This window comes from Myodes glareolus, chromosome 12 (assembly GCF_982192425.1).
Source record: "Myodes glareolus chromosome 12, mMyoGla1.1, whole genome shotgun sequence".
Taxonomy (NCBI): domain Eukaryota; kingdom Metazoa; phylum Chordata; class Mammalia; order Rodentia; family Cricetidae; genus Myodes; species Myodes glareolus.
Window position 1 is genome coordinate 84,597,563 of NC_142037.1, and position 21,239 is coordinate 84,618,801.

The 21,239-nt window shown below is 35.4% G+C and overlaps 1 protein-coding gene across 1 annotated transcript in view; it reads left to right on the forward strand.

The window, feature by feature from the left end:
* The window catches only part of Itgbl1 (integrin subunit beta like 1), a 201,941-nt gene that overhangs the window by 104,576 nt on the left and 76,126 nt on the right, over nucleotides 1-21,239 (forward strand). The window contains exons 6-7 of the mRNA XM_048421997.3: nucleotides 155-295; nucleotides 6,172-6,318. Of these exons, the coding sequence (XP_048277954.3) occupies nucleotides 155-295; nucleotides 6,172-6,318 (288 nt within the window). The remainder of the gene's footprint in view (nucleotides 1-154; nucleotides 296-6,171; nucleotides 6,319-21,239) is intronic.

The following is a 21,239-nucleotide window of genomic DNA, read 5'->3' on the forward strand; positions in this document are numbered from 1 at the left end:
CAACTTCAGATGATGTTTTCCCTTCTTAGTATATTTTTTCTAAATATATTTGTTTTCAAAATATGAAAGAATCAGCATTTTAAACAATAAACATGAAAGATGCTTTCTTTAATGCTTATCGGGACTCCCATATGATTCATTTTTTCCTACCTAGGAACATGTGTTTGTGGCGAATGTTCTTGCCATGATGTTGATCCAACTGGGGACTGGGGAGACATTCATGGGGACACGTGCGAGTGTGATGAAAGAGACTGCAGAACTGTTTACGATCGATACTCTGATGATTTCTGTTCAGGTAAGGTAGCTCCTGACTCCTGTTTTTATAAAAAGGTTCACTTTCTCATCATGCAGAATCTTTCTAATTCTCACATATATAGAGAAACTGTTGTTCCTTACGCTTTCTATATTTTGCAGAGCTTCTCTCAGTGATATAAACATCCTTTAGAGATTTTAGACATTCTGAAAATGCTCAAGATGAAACCAACCTAACCTTCTTAAAATTAGCCTGATCCCTTCCTGTCAAGATCCATTAGTTCCAAATATTTTCTCCCCTCAACTCTGAGACTGCAGTACTAGGAACCTGTTGACTATCAGTAAGAGATAGCAAGAGAAACACATGCCAAAGGAGTTCTTGGGGGTGATACATTCATAAACGGATGGAATTTTCATTAGAATTATTCTATAGTGAAATGTAGACTTGAATATTTGTTAATGTATTTTGTATTTTAAATGCTTATGGAGCAGATACTATATGCAGCTTGTGGCTTGTGTCTTGGTTACTGAGTCCAGCAGTGAAGGATGCAAACATGACCTGGGAAGTCACAGAGTTCACAAAATACAGACAAAAAGGAAGATAGCTGGGCACATGGGCACAAGAATGATGAGTAAGCGGGTAGCAGCACTTACAATACAAACAAGAGACCCTGAGTGTAGATCCCAGAACCTACACAAAAAGCCGGACATAGCTGTCTGCCTGCCTGGAACTCCAGTGGGAGACACATGCAGGAAAATGGGCTTGCTGCTTACCAGCCGAGTTCCAGGTTTATTTGAGAGATCTTATCTCAAAGAATAAGGCAGAGATCTATAGAGGGTAATTGATGTCTTTTTTTTTCTTTTTTTTGGTCAATGTGTATACAAGAACAGGGATGCACAACCACACACATTTGTGCATACCCCTCCTGACTGAAGTTACAGATTCTTAGTTCTTTTGCTTAATAATCCAGAAGACGGACATTTTCTGTGTGTGTGTGCGCCTCTTTAGCCTGACTGCTTGATTGGTACATGCAGGTAGACAGAATGCTCCTCTGGTTCCTGCAAAGTTTGCCAGCAAAGGGAGATAAAAGAGTTGTCCCACATAATCATGACTGTGTAACTTCAAAGGCCGGGGAAAACCTGCTTTGCAGAACTTTCTCTGTAAGACTTCCTCCTCTGAAAACCCCGCAAGCATCAGAGCACATTTTACTCACAGTCTTTCAGAGAGTTTTTCTGTTACTTATTATATAACGTGAGTGTTCTTCTGTATCATCAGTGTCACCACAGTGGTTATGTTGAAAAGCTAACAGTTACTGAGCGCTTTTTATGCACTAAGTATGCACAGAACTTATGGGGACAAGAGCTTGTTTCGTATTCTAATTAGGGAGATGTGTCTATTCACAGAGGTGGGCATACATGGCAAGGTGCTACTAGACCACAGATGTGGAATTCTGTTTTAAATGGAGGCTTTCAGATACTGAACTATAAAGAGGGCATCCCAGACCAATGACTATTTGCAAAGAACACTTGCAACTAGAGATCTATGGGCAAAGGGGCATACAGTGTGACATGTTGGTTTACACTGCAGCTTCCATGACAAGATTTTTAATTCCTCCCATTTAAAACTTTTTTTTCATTTTATTTTCTTCATTTTTTCTTGAATTTTGTTTTATTTGGGGTGTGGTATACAGAGGCAGAGGGTGGATGTGAAGGGATGGGGAATGGATGGGATCAAGATACATGATGTGAAAAACACATAGAATAAAAAAATAATAAAATAAAATAATAAAAAAGTTTATTTAGAGTTTAAGAAAAGAAATATTTCCTCCAAGAGGAAAAAAAAAGAGTTGAAATATATTTGACTAAGTAACTAAGTTTATACCAGACTGATTTTTTTTTCTTTTAGAATTTAGCTCTTGTAACTCAAGGGAACATAAGCCACGAATGAAATGTGGGTTTGGGTGTCCCATTCATCCTAGAAGAGCCTGAGAGTTTGTGGTAACTTCCTTGCATAGCTATCATACTACTGGGTTAGGAGTCATGCTGTGAACATTCTTCACCGTATGAGTTAGCCTGAACAGCAGTCACATCTGTAGTAGACAGACTATACTAAAACAATTCTCTGTGTGAGTGTTTGTGTACTTGTGTGTGTGTGTATGTGTACATGCTTGTGTGTACGTGTGTTTGTGTGCAGGTATTGTGTATGTGTGTGTGTCCATGCACACATATGTACAGGGTATCTGAGAATGGTTTCTAATTTTAATACTTTTGATGTCGAGATCAGGGATAAACAACAACATACTACATCTTTCATCTGTTGACCTGCCTATGCAGTTTAAAGAATACTTGTTAGAAGAAATGAGGCTAACTCCTACAGGCTTAAAACATTCACAGGTTTGCAAACTAGCCTGGAAGCATTACATTATGGTCAGTGTGTTAAGGGTCCCTTTTGTTTGTCTCTACTTGAAACACAGATTAAATTCTGATGAAGTCCATGAAAGACAGTGGCACATCTAAATCAAGTGCAAAATACCTATTTTTATTTATCTGAAGATTTTCCCCCACATTTGCCTAAAAAATACTAATTGTATGTTTCAGTGTGTTAGACTAACTGGTTCTCATGCCAAACATGTCTTTTACTTTTAATTCTTTTTTGTATCAAAATAAAGCCTTTATCTTTCTGAATTTATTTCTGTTTAATGATCCCTTTCTCTTTAGCTGGGCTTTTTGGCTGCAATTGAGGAACTAGTAAATCCAGAAGAGAGATCACAGTGTTATTTCGTAGTTTCCTCTTTAGGACTCAGTGCCTGCTTCAGAAATTGTATCAATCCCTTGCAATTCCAAGTGCTTTTCTGACTCAGCCACTTCCTGGCAATCTGGTGTCAATACTTTACACTTCTAAACCAGTTTCTGACTATATGGATTAAAAATCTTCTGTAGGAAATGCACATTTTTATTTAGAACGAAATTGCTAACTTTCTGAAATTTATTTTGACAGCATAGAACAGAATTCTTGAAATCAAGACATTGAGTAGAGTTTTCACTACTGAGAAAGTAAAACTCATGTTTGAAAATTACAACAGTTAGTCTTGAATAAATATTTAAATTAGTCAAGGATACTCTTTATTTATTTGTTTGTTTATTTATTTTGAGATTGAGTCTTACTCCACAGGCAGGTTTGGCTTGGAACTACTTGTGTAGCCCAGATTGACATTAAGCTGGAAGCAGTCATCTTGCCTCAGCTTCTGGAATGCTGGGTTATAGACTGAAGCCATTGCTCCCAGTTTAGCATTGCCAATGTTAACTTTACTTCCCATCACTGTAGACTGGATTAACAGAAACTTTCCTATGATTCTTGCATTTGCTTCTTGTGTGCACCTCATTGGTATATTTGACTTAGTAAATATTGCTTCCCTCACATTAAAAAGAAAAAAGAAAAAAGATATCATGTTGAGATGTCATCATTTATATCAACTTCTGTGTGTTCACCAGAAACAGAAGTGAATATGACAGCTTAACGGCAAAATTCCCAACATGATTCTTTTCTAGGTGAGTAGCATATGTAATTTATCAAACAATAGTTGACGGACCCTCAACATGACTATGGGAAATGGCCACCAAACCTTTTATTAGTTTAATTCCTTGGACCCATATTAAGGAAGAAAAAAAACAGATTTCTTTTTTCAAGTTGGCCTCTAACCTCCATGAGTGCACTGTGGTATACACACCTGCCTCCCTACACTAAATAAATATAATTTAAAATATGAATAAAAGTAGCATTAAACCATCCAAAATTAATTCAATTTCTTTTTTGTAATTGGATCAAATTCTAACTTAAAAATTTCTTCTTAATAACTTATGACCATCTTTAGACTCTTTTAAGTCACTTTCCTCCACCCAACACAGGTTCGCTCTGTAGCTCTAGTTGATCTGGAATTCACTTTGAAAATCAAGCTAAAACTAATTAGTTAATAACTAAAATTTCTTAAGCTGTGATAAACTGCAAAATGCCACAGAATTAAATGGTGTATGAAATGTAGCCTTTAAAAAGCACAAAAATTATAAGTAAAATTCTCATAGTGGAAGATCTAAATGGCCATGCTCACACATCATAAGTATTTGTCAATAATACATATTTTTCCATTATAGCTATTAGTGATGAAAGGACATTGTTGAATAGATTATCCTGTAACAGGGACTCAAGAAATATTCACTGAATTCAACTTAGTACTTAAAATATTTACATTTGATGATCACTATTATACCATTTCACTCTGACATATAAAATTATCATTGAACCAGGACAGTATATGGTAAAACAATTACTACAACAACAATAACAACAGCAATGAAAACAACAACAAAAACCAACAAAAAAACTTTTGCAATATGGATTTTATAATTTCTAAGGAAAAAGGAGGTTGTGAATTTGAAGGAGAGTAGAGACAGGTATATGTGAGTTTGGAGGCAGAAAATGAAAGAAAAAGATTTCTGAGTGCATTCCCAAAAGAAATAGAATCATTATCTTGAAGCAGTAGCTTTATTACCTACTTTGTGCTGTTTTTCATAATAGTCAGATTTAGAAACAAGTTGCTGTGGATAGATGAATGTATGAAGGTTATATGTATATGTAGATATAGATGTATATGGTGGGACATGTTCTCCATGAATATCATTTGCAATAACATGGTTGAACCATGAAGACATTATGCTACCTAAAACAGAGAAATCATAGAACATAATTGTACAGAATCTAAATTTGTTATATTGTTTTTTATTGAACTTATACAACATTTATTTTTTGTGTGATTGTTTTGTCTGCATGCATGTATGTGTATTATTTGCATTGCTGGTTTCCACAGAAGTCATAAAAGGCCATTAAATCCCCTGAAACTGAAATTACAGATAGGTGTGAACTAACATGCCTTTGCTGCAACCCTAACCTGGGTCCTCTGGAAGAGCAGTAAGTGCTCTTAAGTGCTGAGACTTTTTTTCAGCCCTCAAATATTGTTTTTAAAACCAGAGTAGAAGGGTGGTTAAAGCAGTGAAGAGAGAGAGTTATTGATCAAAGCATATAAATATTCAAAGTCACAGATGAACAAGTCCAGAAGTCGTAACATTTAGCATGGCATATGTAATTACTATGCTTTGGGTACTTAAGATTTGTGGGGACGATAGATCGAGCATATTCTTAGACACCTGTGTGGGGTGAGAAATATGGCCATTAGCTTGTTTGTGGTAACCATTTCCCAATGACTATGTTTCATTGTGTATCACAATCAGAACAGCATCACTCCTATGTACTTTCAATATGTACATTTTCATAGATTAAAAATTACACTATAGTTACATCATTTGGTCCATTTCCATTGATCCTTTAATCACTTCTACTTTATATGTATATTATAGCTTAATAAAGCTCAGGATTGGAGATCTCAGCTTATTCTTAATTCTAGATTTCATGGCTTTATTGTCAGTTTGTGGCTCTTTATTTCTTTTAAGTAGATATAGACCAGTTGAAAGATTCATTAGAAAAAATTCTCCTACTTCAAAACTGTTTGTGTTCTATTTCCAATAGTTCTCCATCACATTAATTAAATGGAAAATCTATCAAATACTACACTTACTTGACAGAGATGAATACAATAACATTTATCTAGAATTTAATAGACTCAAATTTAAAACCTTATTAAACCATTTATTTTTTTTCATACTTGTTGCTTTTCTTTGTTCTTTTCAATCTGTTAATGTACATTAGTTGTTTAAACATTTGAGAAAAATGTTCCTCTGCCTTAATGGTTGGTGGTGTGGAAATTAAGATCCTGACTTACTTCTGAAAATCACTAGTAGGATATAAGCTATAAACTATCTCTGATTATATAATCTCTATGTGCTCTCCCCCTTCCATTTACTATGAAGGTCACGGGCAGTGTAACTGTGGACGATGTGACTGTAGACCAGGCTGGCATGGGAAGAATTGTGAGCACCCAAGGTCCTGCCCATTGTCAGCTGAGGAGAGCACCAGGAAGTGCCAGAGCGGCTCTGACCTGCCTTGTTCTGGAAGGGGTGAGTGAAGCCAATTGTCATGTCTTGTAATTTCTTCGTAATAATGTGTGGCAAATGAATGCCATCCTCATGCATCTTATGTAGAAGGGTCCTGAGATCACTGAAAGTAGAAATATTGTTGCTTTTTCAAAACTGGTAAACTCCATTCAGATCAGTGAAATTTCTGGACAAAGACGATCCGTCTCTCTTTCTCTTTCTCTTCATGCAAGAACACATGCGCGCGTGCACGCGCGCGCGCACACACACACACACACACACACACACAAAATCTTCTCTACTTCAGGTTATTCAATTCCAATTTAGCTTCATTCATTTCAATATATTCAAAATACCAAAAACACAGTTGAGATGTTTGCTTAAAATTTTCTGAACTTGAGCATCTAATTGCTCAGTGACATTTATGAAACCCAATACCATTATTTGTTGGGTATTGTTCACTTGGAAAAGCATTGTATACACATGCATGAATAAGCTGCTCCTTTAGAAGACATTTAGCCTCGGGTGTGGTTTTGCTCTATGACCAGGAAAAAATTCAAGATAAGGAAAAAATTCATCTGGAAGAACATTCTTTTTAATACATCAAAATAAGAACTGTGAATTCATTCCTTCCTTGAGAATAACAAAGTCAATCTGACACATGCTCTTAGAGGAACTGGTTCATAGAGGCTACAAGAAATTTGGTCTAGGTGAGAATTATGAATTTGAATTTTAGATGAAAAATGTGATTATTTTTGTTATGTTGTTCATTAAAGTGCTTTTTTATTAAGATATAATTTATATAACATGAAGTTTAGTTTTTTGGTATTTAAAGCCCTGGAATTTTATATAATATAGTTGTGAATGCTAATTATACACATTTTATGCATGGGTTAGTAGGGTATGGGTAGGAAGATTTTAATCTCAGAGATACTTCTGAATATCCCTGTCTTTTAGCAAGAACCCAGACAGGAGACTCTGTTCCATCAATTTAAAATGTTTTCAGGAGGAGACGAGTAACTCTGTCAGGCTTCTGGAGTTCCAAGGGTTGAAATTGTACTATCCTTCAGACAACTGTCACCCACATTTTCAGTCAGCAGCCAGGTTCTGACATGATCTCATCATCTTCCCTTGTGAAAGTTTCATCATTTTGCTCTGAGGTAGGATTGAGTGTGAGAGGCTAACCCATGTAGTGTTCCTGTTGCCTATTTTTAAATGTTAATATTTTTATCACTCTGTTATAATAATGGGGGTTATTCCAAAGGGAAAATCTTGAGAGAAAAAAAATAACTTCATATAAAAATAGATTTTATTACTGAGAACTATTTTCTAGGTGTTTTTGCTCTAGAAAATTAAGATGAGCTTTACTATTGTTGTCAGGACCCAAACAAGGGACAGGGATATGTATGTATGTTGAGAACTTAAAGAATGTTTTAAGTAAAGAGTGTACATTATGTCAGGCCATCAAAATATCAAATAACGTTTTACTAATAGAAATAAATAGAACATGAGAAACAGAAACCCGGAAAATAATTAATATATCCATATTTGATATTAAAATGACCAATTATATAATGGTAAAACAAGAAAATCTCCCAAATTATTTTTCAGTCCCTAAAATTATTTCAAATATATGCAAGTGCATACTGTGGAATTATATGCAAATCTTTAACAAACGAGTAGCCTTCGTTTTAAATACATATTGACTCTCATCTTTCTTAAGGGTCACTGCTCTGCTTCAATTTTGGAGGAACACAATATAGCTAAAATATATTGTATCAAAAGAACGTTAAATACATATGTATAACCTGACTACATTATAAATTCATTTAGTTTCTAGAAGCACTGTATGAATAAAGAATACACATCACTACTTTAAGAGTGATGGAGATATTGGTGAGTGAACTGTTCTTCATGGGTGTTTGAAAATGAAAACTAAACAGCAACAACATATCCAGAACTTGAATCTGAGGTCCCTGTACTTTCCTGTGGGGCTACATCTATGAACCACGCCATGATGACTGGGATCTCTGATGCAAACATCTCATATGAAAGCTTTTAAAGGGTTAGTTTTGTGATTTTGAATGAATACCCATCACAGCTGTGATTACAAGAGTGGAGAAAACAATTACAAGCATCATTGGTTCTCAAACTTGAAGGCCCCATTGGCCCATCAACTGGGGAGAATGTTCCATAGGGGTATGTCCAACTGGAAATTAAATTGTATTTCTTGCTTTTGATGATGATGAGTAAGCGAAGCCAATCTGTCTAAAGACTGAAAGTCTCACAAGATCTTCGTATTCTTACGAGTCTGCAATTTCTTGATTTCTATTGCCTCTAGATATCATTTCACTCAAGTAGATATATTTCCTGTATTTGAGGTGTCTACAAGCTTATTGGTCTTGTTTTCTGCATCTCAGTAGAAGTGGGGAGTCACTTTTATTTTTATCTATGTTCTCTATAAAAGCTAAATGCAGTTTGAGATAGGTGACACATTAGTTTTAAATTCTATTCTAGTTAAAAATCATTTTTATCTTCATTGAGATCTTTTGTGTGTGATTCTGACTTTATTTTAAAAAGCAGAATTAATGCTTGTTCCTTCCACATTTAATCACTGAAAGGCATTTGCTAGTTTGTCTCTCCCCTAAGATGTGCTGGAGACAGGTGCTGCTCCCTCAACTTGAGTCTCAGAGTGAGGGTGGTTAGCAGTCAGCTCTGCTAATCCTTCCATGGTGTGTAACATGGATGGAAACTCCGGTTGTTTAAGTAACTGATATTTGGGACATGTTTATTATTGTATCCAAACTCCTATCTGATACAGTTTCCCCAAATAAACTTTAGAAAGTACAACTAGGCCAATATAAATAAATAATCAAAATAAAAATTTCACATACACTTAAATACATGGATATTCAAATACTTAAGGTTTTTAACTCTATGTGTTATCAATAGCAATATCTAAATAAAAATAAATATAATAATCATGTATATATCTTAGAAATAAAATATTTATGATATTCCATAAACTGTTAATTATGTGAGCTTGCTTAAACAAAGTGCTAAAAACTATTGAATGCATTTTCATTGTAATTTCCTAAAACATAATGAAATAGGAAGAAATATAGATATTCTGTTTGACAATGAGTTGGGGTGAATTTGTATATTAAGTTCCAAGCCAGTGGGTGTCATATATGTCATACCTCTAAACACAATGCTCTGGACTTCAGAACTGTTATTTAAAATAACTTAATCCCTTATCATGTTAATCTGTTAAAAAATACATACTAAACATGGTATTTGTTTCTTTGTTATAGTGATAATCTTGAAAATTATTATCTGGTTTCACGTTAGAACCTTTCTTGTTGTGTAGTAATTATGATTTTTAGTTGTAACAAAATAAATAATCATTTCTTAGAAATACATCTGGCTGTTTATTCTATCTTATGCCATTAATTAAACTCCTGGGGCAGAATGTGCACATAAATCTTTAGTGCTACTTCTTCTATGTGGAATAAAGAGAGCTGAATGAATGAAAATAGGCTACATCCTTTGAGTAAAAAATGGCCAAACAATTTTTATTTTCTAGAAAAATTGTACTACTAGACCTTCCTATCAGAAGCATAAGAAGGGCCCTTCTTCCTCACCAATCATCGTAATTTAGATAGCTCTTTCTTATACATTTTGCTGTTTGTATTATAAACTTCCAACATTTATTAATTCCTTGTATTGATTTCTACAAATACACATTATCTATCTGATGGTGAAAGATACAAAATAATCTCACACTAGTTCAGAATTATGTATAATAAAGAGTTATTAATTTGGGGGAGACTTACAGATCACTGTCCTAGATCACAGACCTCTCCCCAAATGGAAAACAGGAATAGAGTCTAGCAGCAGGAAGTGAGAGCCAGAAGCAAGAGAGTGAGTGTAGACTTTACAGCTGCATTTATAGTACAAGAGACGATGCCCCAGTGGGCTGGTATCTTAAAGGTTATTGGCTGAAGGAGTTTCCACTGCATCTCCCACTTTTGTTAAAATAATAGAGTTCCAAGCCCAATACAAACTATATACACTAGGAAAAGATATCAAGTACAAGATTAGAATTACAACCAGCATAAACAATATTAAGAAAGGAATGTATGCTAAATGTTTTAATAAGCATTCCACCCTAAGAGTCTAAGTCTCTTATTGGAAATGGCGTGGCTAGATCATAAAAGGATGGTAACTATGACTATCGAATCTTCAGCCCCCATCAAAGAGCTGAGAAGGGACATAATAGTACTTGAGTAGGCAGGAAGTGAAATCAAACAGCTTCCAATATGTGCAGTAGATGACAGAGACAACTGGCTGCCTGAGCAATCACCTAAATTCTCATTTGCAATGTTGAAGCAACCAATTTTGGCTAAGGCCAAGAGTAACTGACAGAGGCAGAAAATTTTTCAAAACCACCTTACCCTTCTTGGCAAGATTTGACAGTTTTTTTCATTTATCTATCCAGTCCAGACATTGTGCACTTTGTCAGTGGTCAAAGCATGGGTAGTTTCTTGCCCAAAGACCAGTTGTGCCAAGAAAAATACAAACTCCAAGAGGAATGTCTTTGCTGCTCAATACTCTCTTCAGAATAGATCAGTGCTCCAAGGAGCAAACTTGTCTCATGTCAACAGAATCCTAAATTATTTAAATGCCATGTTCTACAGATCTTTGAAGTGGTTGAAGGTTTCCTATCTATGCAAATACAATCTCTATGTATCTAAAGAACGTAATTAGTCTGACTAAAAGTATAACAAACATGAATGACTATTGACCTATAATACTTGATACCTATTTAAATTAAAGATTAAGACTTCATATCAGAATATTAAACAATCCTTAAACAACTGTGCAGTAAAAGAGGTCAATAACATTACAATGTAAACAATGTATAAATATCTTAGTCAGAGGTAGAAATATATAATGCAATATGATAAATATATCCTAAAATTATATCAATATAAAAAATGTCTTAAACATAGGTAGAAACATGCATGCATGCAATATGACAAAGTAACTTTGCATAGGTATACATATATTGTAAACAGAAATAACAAATATAATTTGAACTTGTATTAATATACAAGAAACTATACCAGTGTAAATTGTCCATAACTTATAGCTCACAAGTATTCGATCTATTACTCACTACTATTATTAGTGCGAATAAACTCACACTAAATTACCTTATATCCCATTCAATCTTCCACTTTTTTGAGATCTCTAGGCTTACATAATTTCCACCTCAACTCCCAACCCTACGCAAGTAATAATCAACATATAAATGGTATCTCTAGCTGTGAGGACAAACTTTGTTGGGAGAGGGGACATTGCTTTCTAGAATTGCTTCCTGCTCTCATGGGGACAATGTTCTTTCTATGGGATCCTGTAAAAGTAAAATGATGGTTAAGTTTCAAGATTGCTGTTTTGTATAATTGCAAATGGTCTCTGAGTAGTCAATAGGGTCGCTTTGTTTGTTTGTTTTGAAGTTCTAATTTGGAGTTCTGTCCAGAACATTGTAAGAAAGTGAACCATTTCTGTAACTGGTACCAAAAACCAGTCTCATAGTAGCACTTTCAGCATCATGACATCATATCAGCCAGGTGGAGTCATCGTTGTGGGACCCCATCTTCTTCTTGGAAACTTCAAAGATTCCTGCAGGAAAATCTACTGTTCATTGTGGAAAACTTAAGCATTATTCATATAGACATATATTCAATAAAAGATACAATATAAACAAAATGTGCATGGAGAATTTGTGCTTTTAGTGTTCTAATTTTTTGTAAACCTATTTTATAACCTAGGTAATTGACAGAATCTCCTCTCTGTATTTTTTTCAAGAGCAATTTGTAGTCCTCATTTAGGCAAAACATTTTTTACTTCTTCAAACATTCTTTCTAAAGTATCTTCATTTGATTTAGATAACAAAATGTCATCCATGTGATGGGAAATTATAGACTTAGGGAATTGATTGCATATTATTTCCAATGGCTGATTTACAAAGTATTGGAACAGGGTGGAGCTATTGAGCATTACCCATGGGAGGAATGTCCATTGGTATTTTCTAGTAGGCTAATAATTATTATAATTAGGCACTGTAGAAGCAAATTTTTCTCAGTCCTTTTCTTGTAAAGGTATAATGAAGAAACAATATTTAAATCAATAAGTATAAGAGGCCATAATTTTGATACTAGAGAAGACAAAGGGATTCCAGATTGTAGAGGGCCCATAGGTTGGATAACCTGTTGACAGCTCTTAGATCTGTCACCATTCTACATTTTCTAGATTTTTTTTAACAACAAATACAGGAGAATTCCAAGGGCTGGTTGATTCTTCAATGTGGTGAACATCTAATTGCTCCTGTAACAGCTGTTCTAAAGCCTTCAGTTTGTCTTCCACTGAAGACCATTGTTTAACCCATCATGGGTTTCTCAGTTAACCATTTTAAAGGCAAGGCTGTTAGTACCTCTGAAGGTTTGCTGGTTGCTTTGTGCCCTTGTACAACCTGAATGGCTGGTGACCTTTTAAAATAATATTTTATAATATCCTTTCCAGAAACATGAGTTTTGGGGACTGCAGGAATATTAACCTGGGCATTCCATTGCTGCAATATGTCAGATCCCTATAAATTCACTCCAATATTAGCTATACATGGTCTCAACCTTCCTTTCTGTCCTTCTGGCCCTGTGCATTCAACCCATATCATGCTTTGTTTTACTTGAAATAGGGTTCCAATTCCTAGGAACTGAATATCTGCCTCTTGAAGAGGCCAATTTGGATGCAAAACTTCTGGAGTAATGACAGTCCTAACCACACCTGTGTCTAATAATCCCTCACTTACAATGTTATTTATAAGCACTCTTAGCTTTGGTCTTTGATCATTTATAGAAGTCTGCCAAAATATGTTTTCTATTTCCTACTGGAGATTTTGACTCATCCTCCAGGTCTATTCCATCATCTGGAACAGAATGGTTTTTTTACAGTAGGCACTGAATTGTTTTATTTTCCTGGTGAGTCTTGTGCTCATGTGACTGGGAATGACTGGACCTTGTTTGATTGGGGCCTCTGAGAGGGCCCCCAAGGAGTTTTCTTGTGATTTCAGGTTGCCTTGTCTGTCTCTTGTCAACCTACATTCATTATTCCAATGTCTGCCTTTGCCACACCTCCTACATATATCAGAAGGCTGAAATCTCCTATTGTTGCCATTTTCAAAAGACACATTATTCCTAGGAATTCCTTGTCTACAGTTCATTTTTAGATGTCCTATTCTTCCACAATTAAAACATTTTGGCATTTTGGTGTCTCCTCATACCATTGGAAATCACTTCTCCTATCCAAGCTTCAGTACTATAATCAAATGTTTTAACATTCACTGTATGCAAAGTCCATTCATCTATAGGTGTGGATTTAACCTTTATAGGCCCAAAGATCTTCTTACATTATAAGTTGGCATTTTAAAAAACCAAGTATTTAATTAGTACACCTCTAGCTTCAGGGTTTGTCACTCCTAATTGAACTACCTTGGTTAATCTTTGTAAGAAGTCAGTAAAGGGTTCTCTCTGGCCCTGTTTAACCCTAATGTATGACTCAGTCCCCTTTCCTAGTTTCTAAATCCTGTCTCAAACGTTTAAAGCTGCTATGTTACATAGGGACAAGGTGTATTCTTCATAGCAAGCCTGTTCCTGAGGATCAGAGTAAGAATCCTCACCGAGAATTTGATCTTGGGAAGTCTCAAATCCTTTTGCTTTCCCCTGTTGCTCTAAAATTTTGGCCTCTTCTCTCAAATAACACTTCCAAAGCAGCTGAGGTCCATTTTCTAGGACTGCTGAGATTAACTGAAACCAATTGTGTGGAGCTGGTATCTTAAAGGCTTTTGACTGAAGGAGCGGAAGGATCTCCCACAGCAATTATTCAGAGTGTCTGCAATGTTTACTGTCTTTGAACACCAGCACATTGTCCTTGTTTCTCAGTCCCCAGTTCTTTCTGCTTGACTTCCTTGTCCTTTGATTCTCTTTCATTAGAATTATTAAAGTTTTGTCTATCTTTGTTCTTTAAACATTCATAAACACAAACCTGTATGTGAAATGGTGAAAAATCTAAAAAAATTGGTACATTGAAACTATTTATTTTATTTAATATCCTGCCATCTAGAAAATGGAAGTGGTATCCTCATTTTTATCAATTAGTATACTTTAATTAATGAATTAATCAAGTTTTACCTACCCTGGGAACACACTTTCAAAGAGTAATAACATGCCACATTCTCACCATCTGTAGATTTTTCAACTGAAGTAATAATTTATCTCTTTTACCAGCAAACCACAGCTTCAAATTTTCTTGCTTCATTTATCACAATTGCATTCCTGAAGCATGGTACTTTGTAGTTGTTTTTGTTTTTAAGACAGGGTCCCTTTATAGGTCTGGCTGTGCTGGAGACCAGGCAGGCCTGAAACTCAGAGATCAACTGCCTCTGCTTCCCAAATGCTGGGATTAAATGCATGTGCCACTGCCACCTGGAACTTGTTTTTTGGTTTTTGATGTTTTTGTTTTCCCATGTGATTTGTATGCTGTGTTGTTGTTTGGGGACCATTGAATCATTCCTTTTGATCCATGGTTAGAGATGTATTATTCATTTGGAATAGAAAGTTGCAATGTCACAATAGTAGAAGTTCTCCAAACATTTTCAGTTAAGCACCATACCACATGTAGTGACTTTGATAATATTTACTCTGTGGCTTAATTAGCAGTAATGCTGTAAGTTAACAGCAGTACAAGTTTACTGAGTGGCCAAATGACAAGCAGTTTTATGTGTTCCTGTTAGAACACTTAGAGAGAGCAAATAGTTTCCAGTTTACTCTATTTGAGTTCCCTGGAGGATTGACATACAATAAAAGTAAGTGTCACAGACACTGGAATTAGAAAATACACTAAACTGTGCCTTTTGAAATCTAGTCTCTATGAACTGTAGTCAAGGATGAGGAAGAAATAGTGCTTATAAACAAATTTCTTAGTTCTTCTTTACCAGGAGAAAGGGTTCTGTACTTAACACCTCCAGTGTTTATCAGTAGGTAGGAAATGAAAAGGAAGTGGTGATTATGTCCAGAAAGCAAAACCTGCATTCTGCCATAACAAACATAATAATGATAATAAATAAATCAATTTTGGACTATCTGGGAAGCTTCTCTGCAATGCTGAGGACACTGAGCTCAGGAGACTACTTTGTGTTTTATACTCTCCGTTACCATGCAGTGATCTATTTGGTGGTATCCAGGCAGAGAGGAGCCTATTTATTATTTATTTGTTTGTACCCAGAAGAACGCATTAGCAATCTGTAAGCTATGCATGTGTCCTATATTTTATGAGACTTTGGGAATAGAATTGTTATTTATTAAAGCATTATTAAAGATAATTCAGAAAGGAAAATTTTAAGACCTAACAAAAACTATAGAAGGTACGTTCAGCCACCTTCCTATGTTTTTGTAAAGTTCTTGAATTTCTCTTTTTGGATGTTGTTTAACCTCAAGAAGATGGACAAAGGAATAAGGGCTCAGAACTGGCAATCCACTTGGAAGATCTGATAAATCTGTTACTGAATCTCTCGGTCACATGATAAATCATTATTTATTAAGATGAAGGCATAATATATGTACCTGAATTTGAAGTTCTAAAATGATTCGAAAGGATCCACATTAAATACAGTACAAAGTGTTTATTCAATGAGCCCCTTTCCCAGCTGATAATTATTTATATTCTTTATTCTCTGTCTTTTCTCTATTTTAATATTAAACAACAGAGAGGAAAAGAAGATATTAAGAAGCATATTTTCATTGGTTTTGAATATAGTATAAAACACTGAATTAGGTTTAATTTCTATGACATGAATGTTGATTAGAAAGAACTTAAGGGAGGAGGAGTTTAGTTTTAGAGATCCATCCTTAGAGAGATGCCATGGTAGAGTCAAGCAATTCACTACATGGTGGACCAGGAAGTAGGGAAAGTGATTAACTGTAGTTAAGCTAGGTCTTTCTCCTTTTTATTTGGACCTCAGTCGACAGAATGATGATATTTGGAACCTGCCTTCCCTATTAGCTTTCCGGGAAACACACTCAAAACATATCTATCATTGTGGCTCGCCAATATCCAAGGTATTTCTAGGAGTCAACTGAACAATAAAGATTGACCATCACAAATACTTTAGTAGAAAAATATCAAACCTAATAGTTTCAGTTACCTGAGGTTTTCTTAATCCATAGCTCGTAAAATTAGACCACCACCAAATAAGACAATGTGAACAATTTTTTGTAAGTGTTCTAGTCACTATTCTTGTTTAAATGTTTTACATATGGCAACAGAATATTTTATATCAAAGATAGGCATTTATCAAAATAAATAGATTTTATTACATTTCAAATAATTCTTTATATGGCAAATTGAAAACCTGTGAAATTCTTTGGCTAAGAAAATTTCTAGGAAAGATTGCAGCAAATATTGTCAAAACTTATTTGAAATGAAAATAGAAAATTGGACAGTAACTCAGTTCCAATTTCTTTAAGCAAACTTAAAATGAAATGTGTGACAACCACAACCACTCTATTACTATATTTACATATTTATTTGTATGAAAACACTAAAATCAAAATGGGGGCTGGATTGTGATTCTCTGGCAGTTGTTTTTCATTTATTATTCAGTATAAATGAGAAAGTAGTTATTTTCAGTGGGCAAAAATCTCATGTGATTATCAGTCATGGCCTTGAGGATATCCCAACCTCAGTAGATATTCTCTTTAATAGAAAGCCAATGAGGCAGAGTGTGCCATCTCTTTGTTTAAATTATAGGTCAGCCAGCTGGTCAGGACCCTATGATTCCCTTCCTTGGCTATTCATAATCTTATTAAAAATTAATTGACCAGTCATTATGTTAGGATTGCAAAATGATTTCATTAAATTAATAGACCATGCATTCTATAGCACAGACAACAGATGAATTGTATGCACAGTTTTGCTGCTTGCCCTATTGAACCAATCTAGCATTTATTGATCACCTGGTCTTTTATTTCTGTGCTATACCAGAAGTGAGGCATTGAGGTCCAGTAGGGTCACATTCTGTTTTATAAAGTTAGATTTATTGAAAAGAGTCATTGTCTTGTTTACATATGACTGCTACCTTTTTGTTATAATATAGTGTTTCTCACCTGTGACAGGTCATGACCCTTCTGTGGATGGAACAACTATTTCACAGGGGCCACCGAAGATTATCCTCTATATCAGATATTTTCACAACAATTCATATCTACAGCAAAATCAAGTTATGAAGTAGTGAGGAAAATAATTTTATGGCTGGGATCACCACAACATAAGGAACTGTATTAAAGAGTCACAGCATTACAAAGGTTGATAACCACTGCTATAATGCTAAACTTGAATAGTTGGCACAGAAAACATATTTATAAGTTCTGGAATAATTTCTATTTAGACTTGTATAAGACAAACTTACAGTACCTTGTGTTAAGCTTTTGTGATAAAGGACAAATGGTAAATGATAAATACAATGTATTGAATGAAATTACAGTCTTTAAACATTTTAATAGCCATACATGCATATCATGTGTTTTGGTCACCCCCATCCTTCCTCCTCTTATTTCCTCTTTATTTTTCCTCCAGATATCATGTATGCCTTTCTTTCTTTTTAAATACTCTGATATTCTTGATCTGGGACTACCTTGGGGAGTATGAATAGCTTCTCAGGGACTGCTTACCTGAAGAAAACTGACACTTCCAACCCAAGCATGCATCAGCTGTCAATACCTCATAGTGCAAAGAGATTCTACTCCAGCAGATTGTCCTCTGATCTCTGTACACAAGCACTTCCCCCAACTCAAACACAAAATAAGACATGTGAAACCAACCAACTAGCAAACAAACAAGGAAAAAACTGAAATCTAACATCCATTTGATCAGATAAAAGTGAGACTATGACCTGTCAGTTCTCTCTGACAGATTGGAGTCAAATAAAGCAAAGCTTTCTTCACATAGTGCCCCCCCTCCATCCCTTCCCCCTTTCTCTCTTGTGTGTGTGTGGTGTATGTGGAGGTGCTGTCAGTTCCCCTGGTTTACTATGTAAGTCCAGGTTTAGAGCTAAACTTGAATATTGAGCAGAAGTAACAAGCATGAAGTCTATTAGAACAGACATAAAATCTAGGGGTCTGACAATTCTCTTAGGGTCTTGCTAGTAAGAAAAACACCTATTTTGATTTTGGTCTAATGTTGTCATAGAAACACCAAGATTTCCCTCCATTACATTGTTACTAAAATACCAAAGGTTACTTAGCATATCATTGTACAAATCCATCCACAAATAATACAGGTACCTAATTCCTCTTCCTACATCTTAAATCATATCTGCCTTTCTGTTAACAAAATGAATTTAAAAACACAAACAAAATTATTTTCTTGAAAGTCAGTTATATAAGCAGTTTATTAATAGGACAACTGTTATCTAGGTCTGATGGTCCAGGTCTATTAATCCCAGCTCCTTGGCAGACTGATACAGAATCCCAAGTTCAAGACCTATCTGAACATAGAGTAACTTAAAGCCTTTACTGAGAAACTTGATAAGAGACTGATTTTAAAATATATGTAAATCAGAAATAATTTTTCAACTAAAGAATTTGGTATGTGGAGAATACTTACCTAGAACATACAAGCCCATAATATCACTCAGTATGTCAACACACATACACACACACACACACACACACACACACACACACGAGAAAGAGAGAATTCTTTTTATTAGAAGTCATATTAGTATTTTGTGAGTTGTTTCTCCATATTGAGAGTGATACAATATTTGTGTAAGATAATGGGACACTGGTATGAGACTGAGCTGACTGTAATTTAATGTGGATCTTCCATGAGAGAAATGCAAGCCCTAACAGGCCATAAACTAAAGTAGCTAATGAAGCTTACGTTGACCCATATGTTGACTTTCCTTCTCTTCACCTCTCTATGTAGTGTGTGAACTTGTCTCTGTGTTTTGGCCTTTGGACCCCTATATTTTGTGTCTGTTCCTCTTGACCCTCTACTTGTTACTTCTCATTTATCTTCAAAGTCAGATCTAAGCCTAAGTTTGCATAGATATCTAGAGGGACTGATAACTCACAACCACGCCCCCCCCCCCCCCCCCCCGCCCCATGCTCCACATCTCTACCTTGGTTGGGATCACGTGTCTGAGTCACGTGTTCTTCTAGTATTTGTTTTGGGTTGAGATTAATGCATTCTTTTGTGTGACACCCTTTCATTTGAAATATAACAATTAAGATAGATGAGACTTCGCTTTTCTGTAAATATTTATTTCTTATGTGGTGCCTTTTATTTGGAGGAAGGAAGAAGGCAGAAGTCTTTGGCTTCCTATCTAAGATTCTAAATAATTTTAGCCTCTTTACTGTTCAAAATATTCATGTCATGTGGGTTCTGGTAAATAATAGCAAATGGTCTGGCATAATGCATCAGCCAAACTTGTAAAACTTGGATAGTCCCAGAGACGAAACAGCAAGTATTCTAAGGTTCCTTGCAGTATTTGACAAGCACATTAATAGCTTTGCCAAGTTTCAACTTATAAGTCTGTATTGCATGATAATTATTCAAAAGACAGGGAGATGTGAAATGAAAAAAAACATGTAGTCTGTACTAGTACCTTGGAAAACATCTCAGGCTGCTGCCTCTGGATATACAACAGGAAAACTGTGTGTGGTTAGTGCGAGTGAGCATTTCCGTTGTGATGAGAGGACAGAATCTAAGAATTTGTACCCTTGAGTACAGTTTATTGTAATTATAGAAGAGACAGCCACAAACTCAACTGACCTCATTTGTGTTCCTGTCCAGACACTTTCTTCCAGATAATTTTATTACCCACCTAGAGAAGCCCAGAGGGATTGCTTAAGGTCAGACTAGCAAATAAAACTTTGGAAGGATTATAGATCTGTATAGGATGTGATACAGTGCATACTGTCAGTGACTTACTCTCCTCACTAGAGCTAGTGACTCCAGGTTCTCACTGATGAGTCCTCAAAACATTGTCTATAGGTCTCAATTGCCAGTTTGTTTAAAAAAAAAAAAACCTGGATCATACTGCCAGTACTGCAACTTTTCTATGTAACTATTGTATAATCTAGCGACCCAGCTTGCAGTCCTAATGGTGTTTACTTCAGAGGAAGCAGGAATAAGGGAGAAGGATTCTAGGCACCATGGTTCCCTCTAAGAGCACATATCCTCTACCACCTACTGCATGTGTGACCATAGACAACTTTGATTTTTTCTTTTTTAATTTTTGACTTTTTGGGGAGGCCTCAATTTTGCTCTCTTTCACAAGATTATTCTGTGAACTGCGGTTTCCTTTCCTCTCAGATGTTGTTACTACAGTCAAATTAATGCCAATGAAATTTCTTTGTAAACTTCGAATCGGCACTGCATTTGTAAGGAATTACAAGGTTTCATTTATATGAAATACTCATGATCTCAAGGACATAGAATTCAACAGAGGAAAGAAGATCAATGTTCATTTGGTCACTCATTCATCTTTCTGCCATCATGTTTATTAGTGTTGTACTAGGTACAGAAGTATGAGTAAAGAAATATATGCATAGTAATTGATGTCATAGACCTCGTGTGCATTATGCGTGGACATTCAAACAGAAAACAAGCAAGTAATTGAAGGAAATTTAGATTACATGGCAGAGTGGACATAGTAGAAATAGGGAATTGCTCTAGAAAGTGTTACCGGGGAACCTCTCTTCAGGTCCTTAGGAGCCTTAGGAGAATCAAGGGGAGAAGGCCAGAAGATAAAACAAAACATATTTTGCAAAAATTTCAGTCTCAAGAGATGAAAATTTGATGGAACATTTTTAGATGTT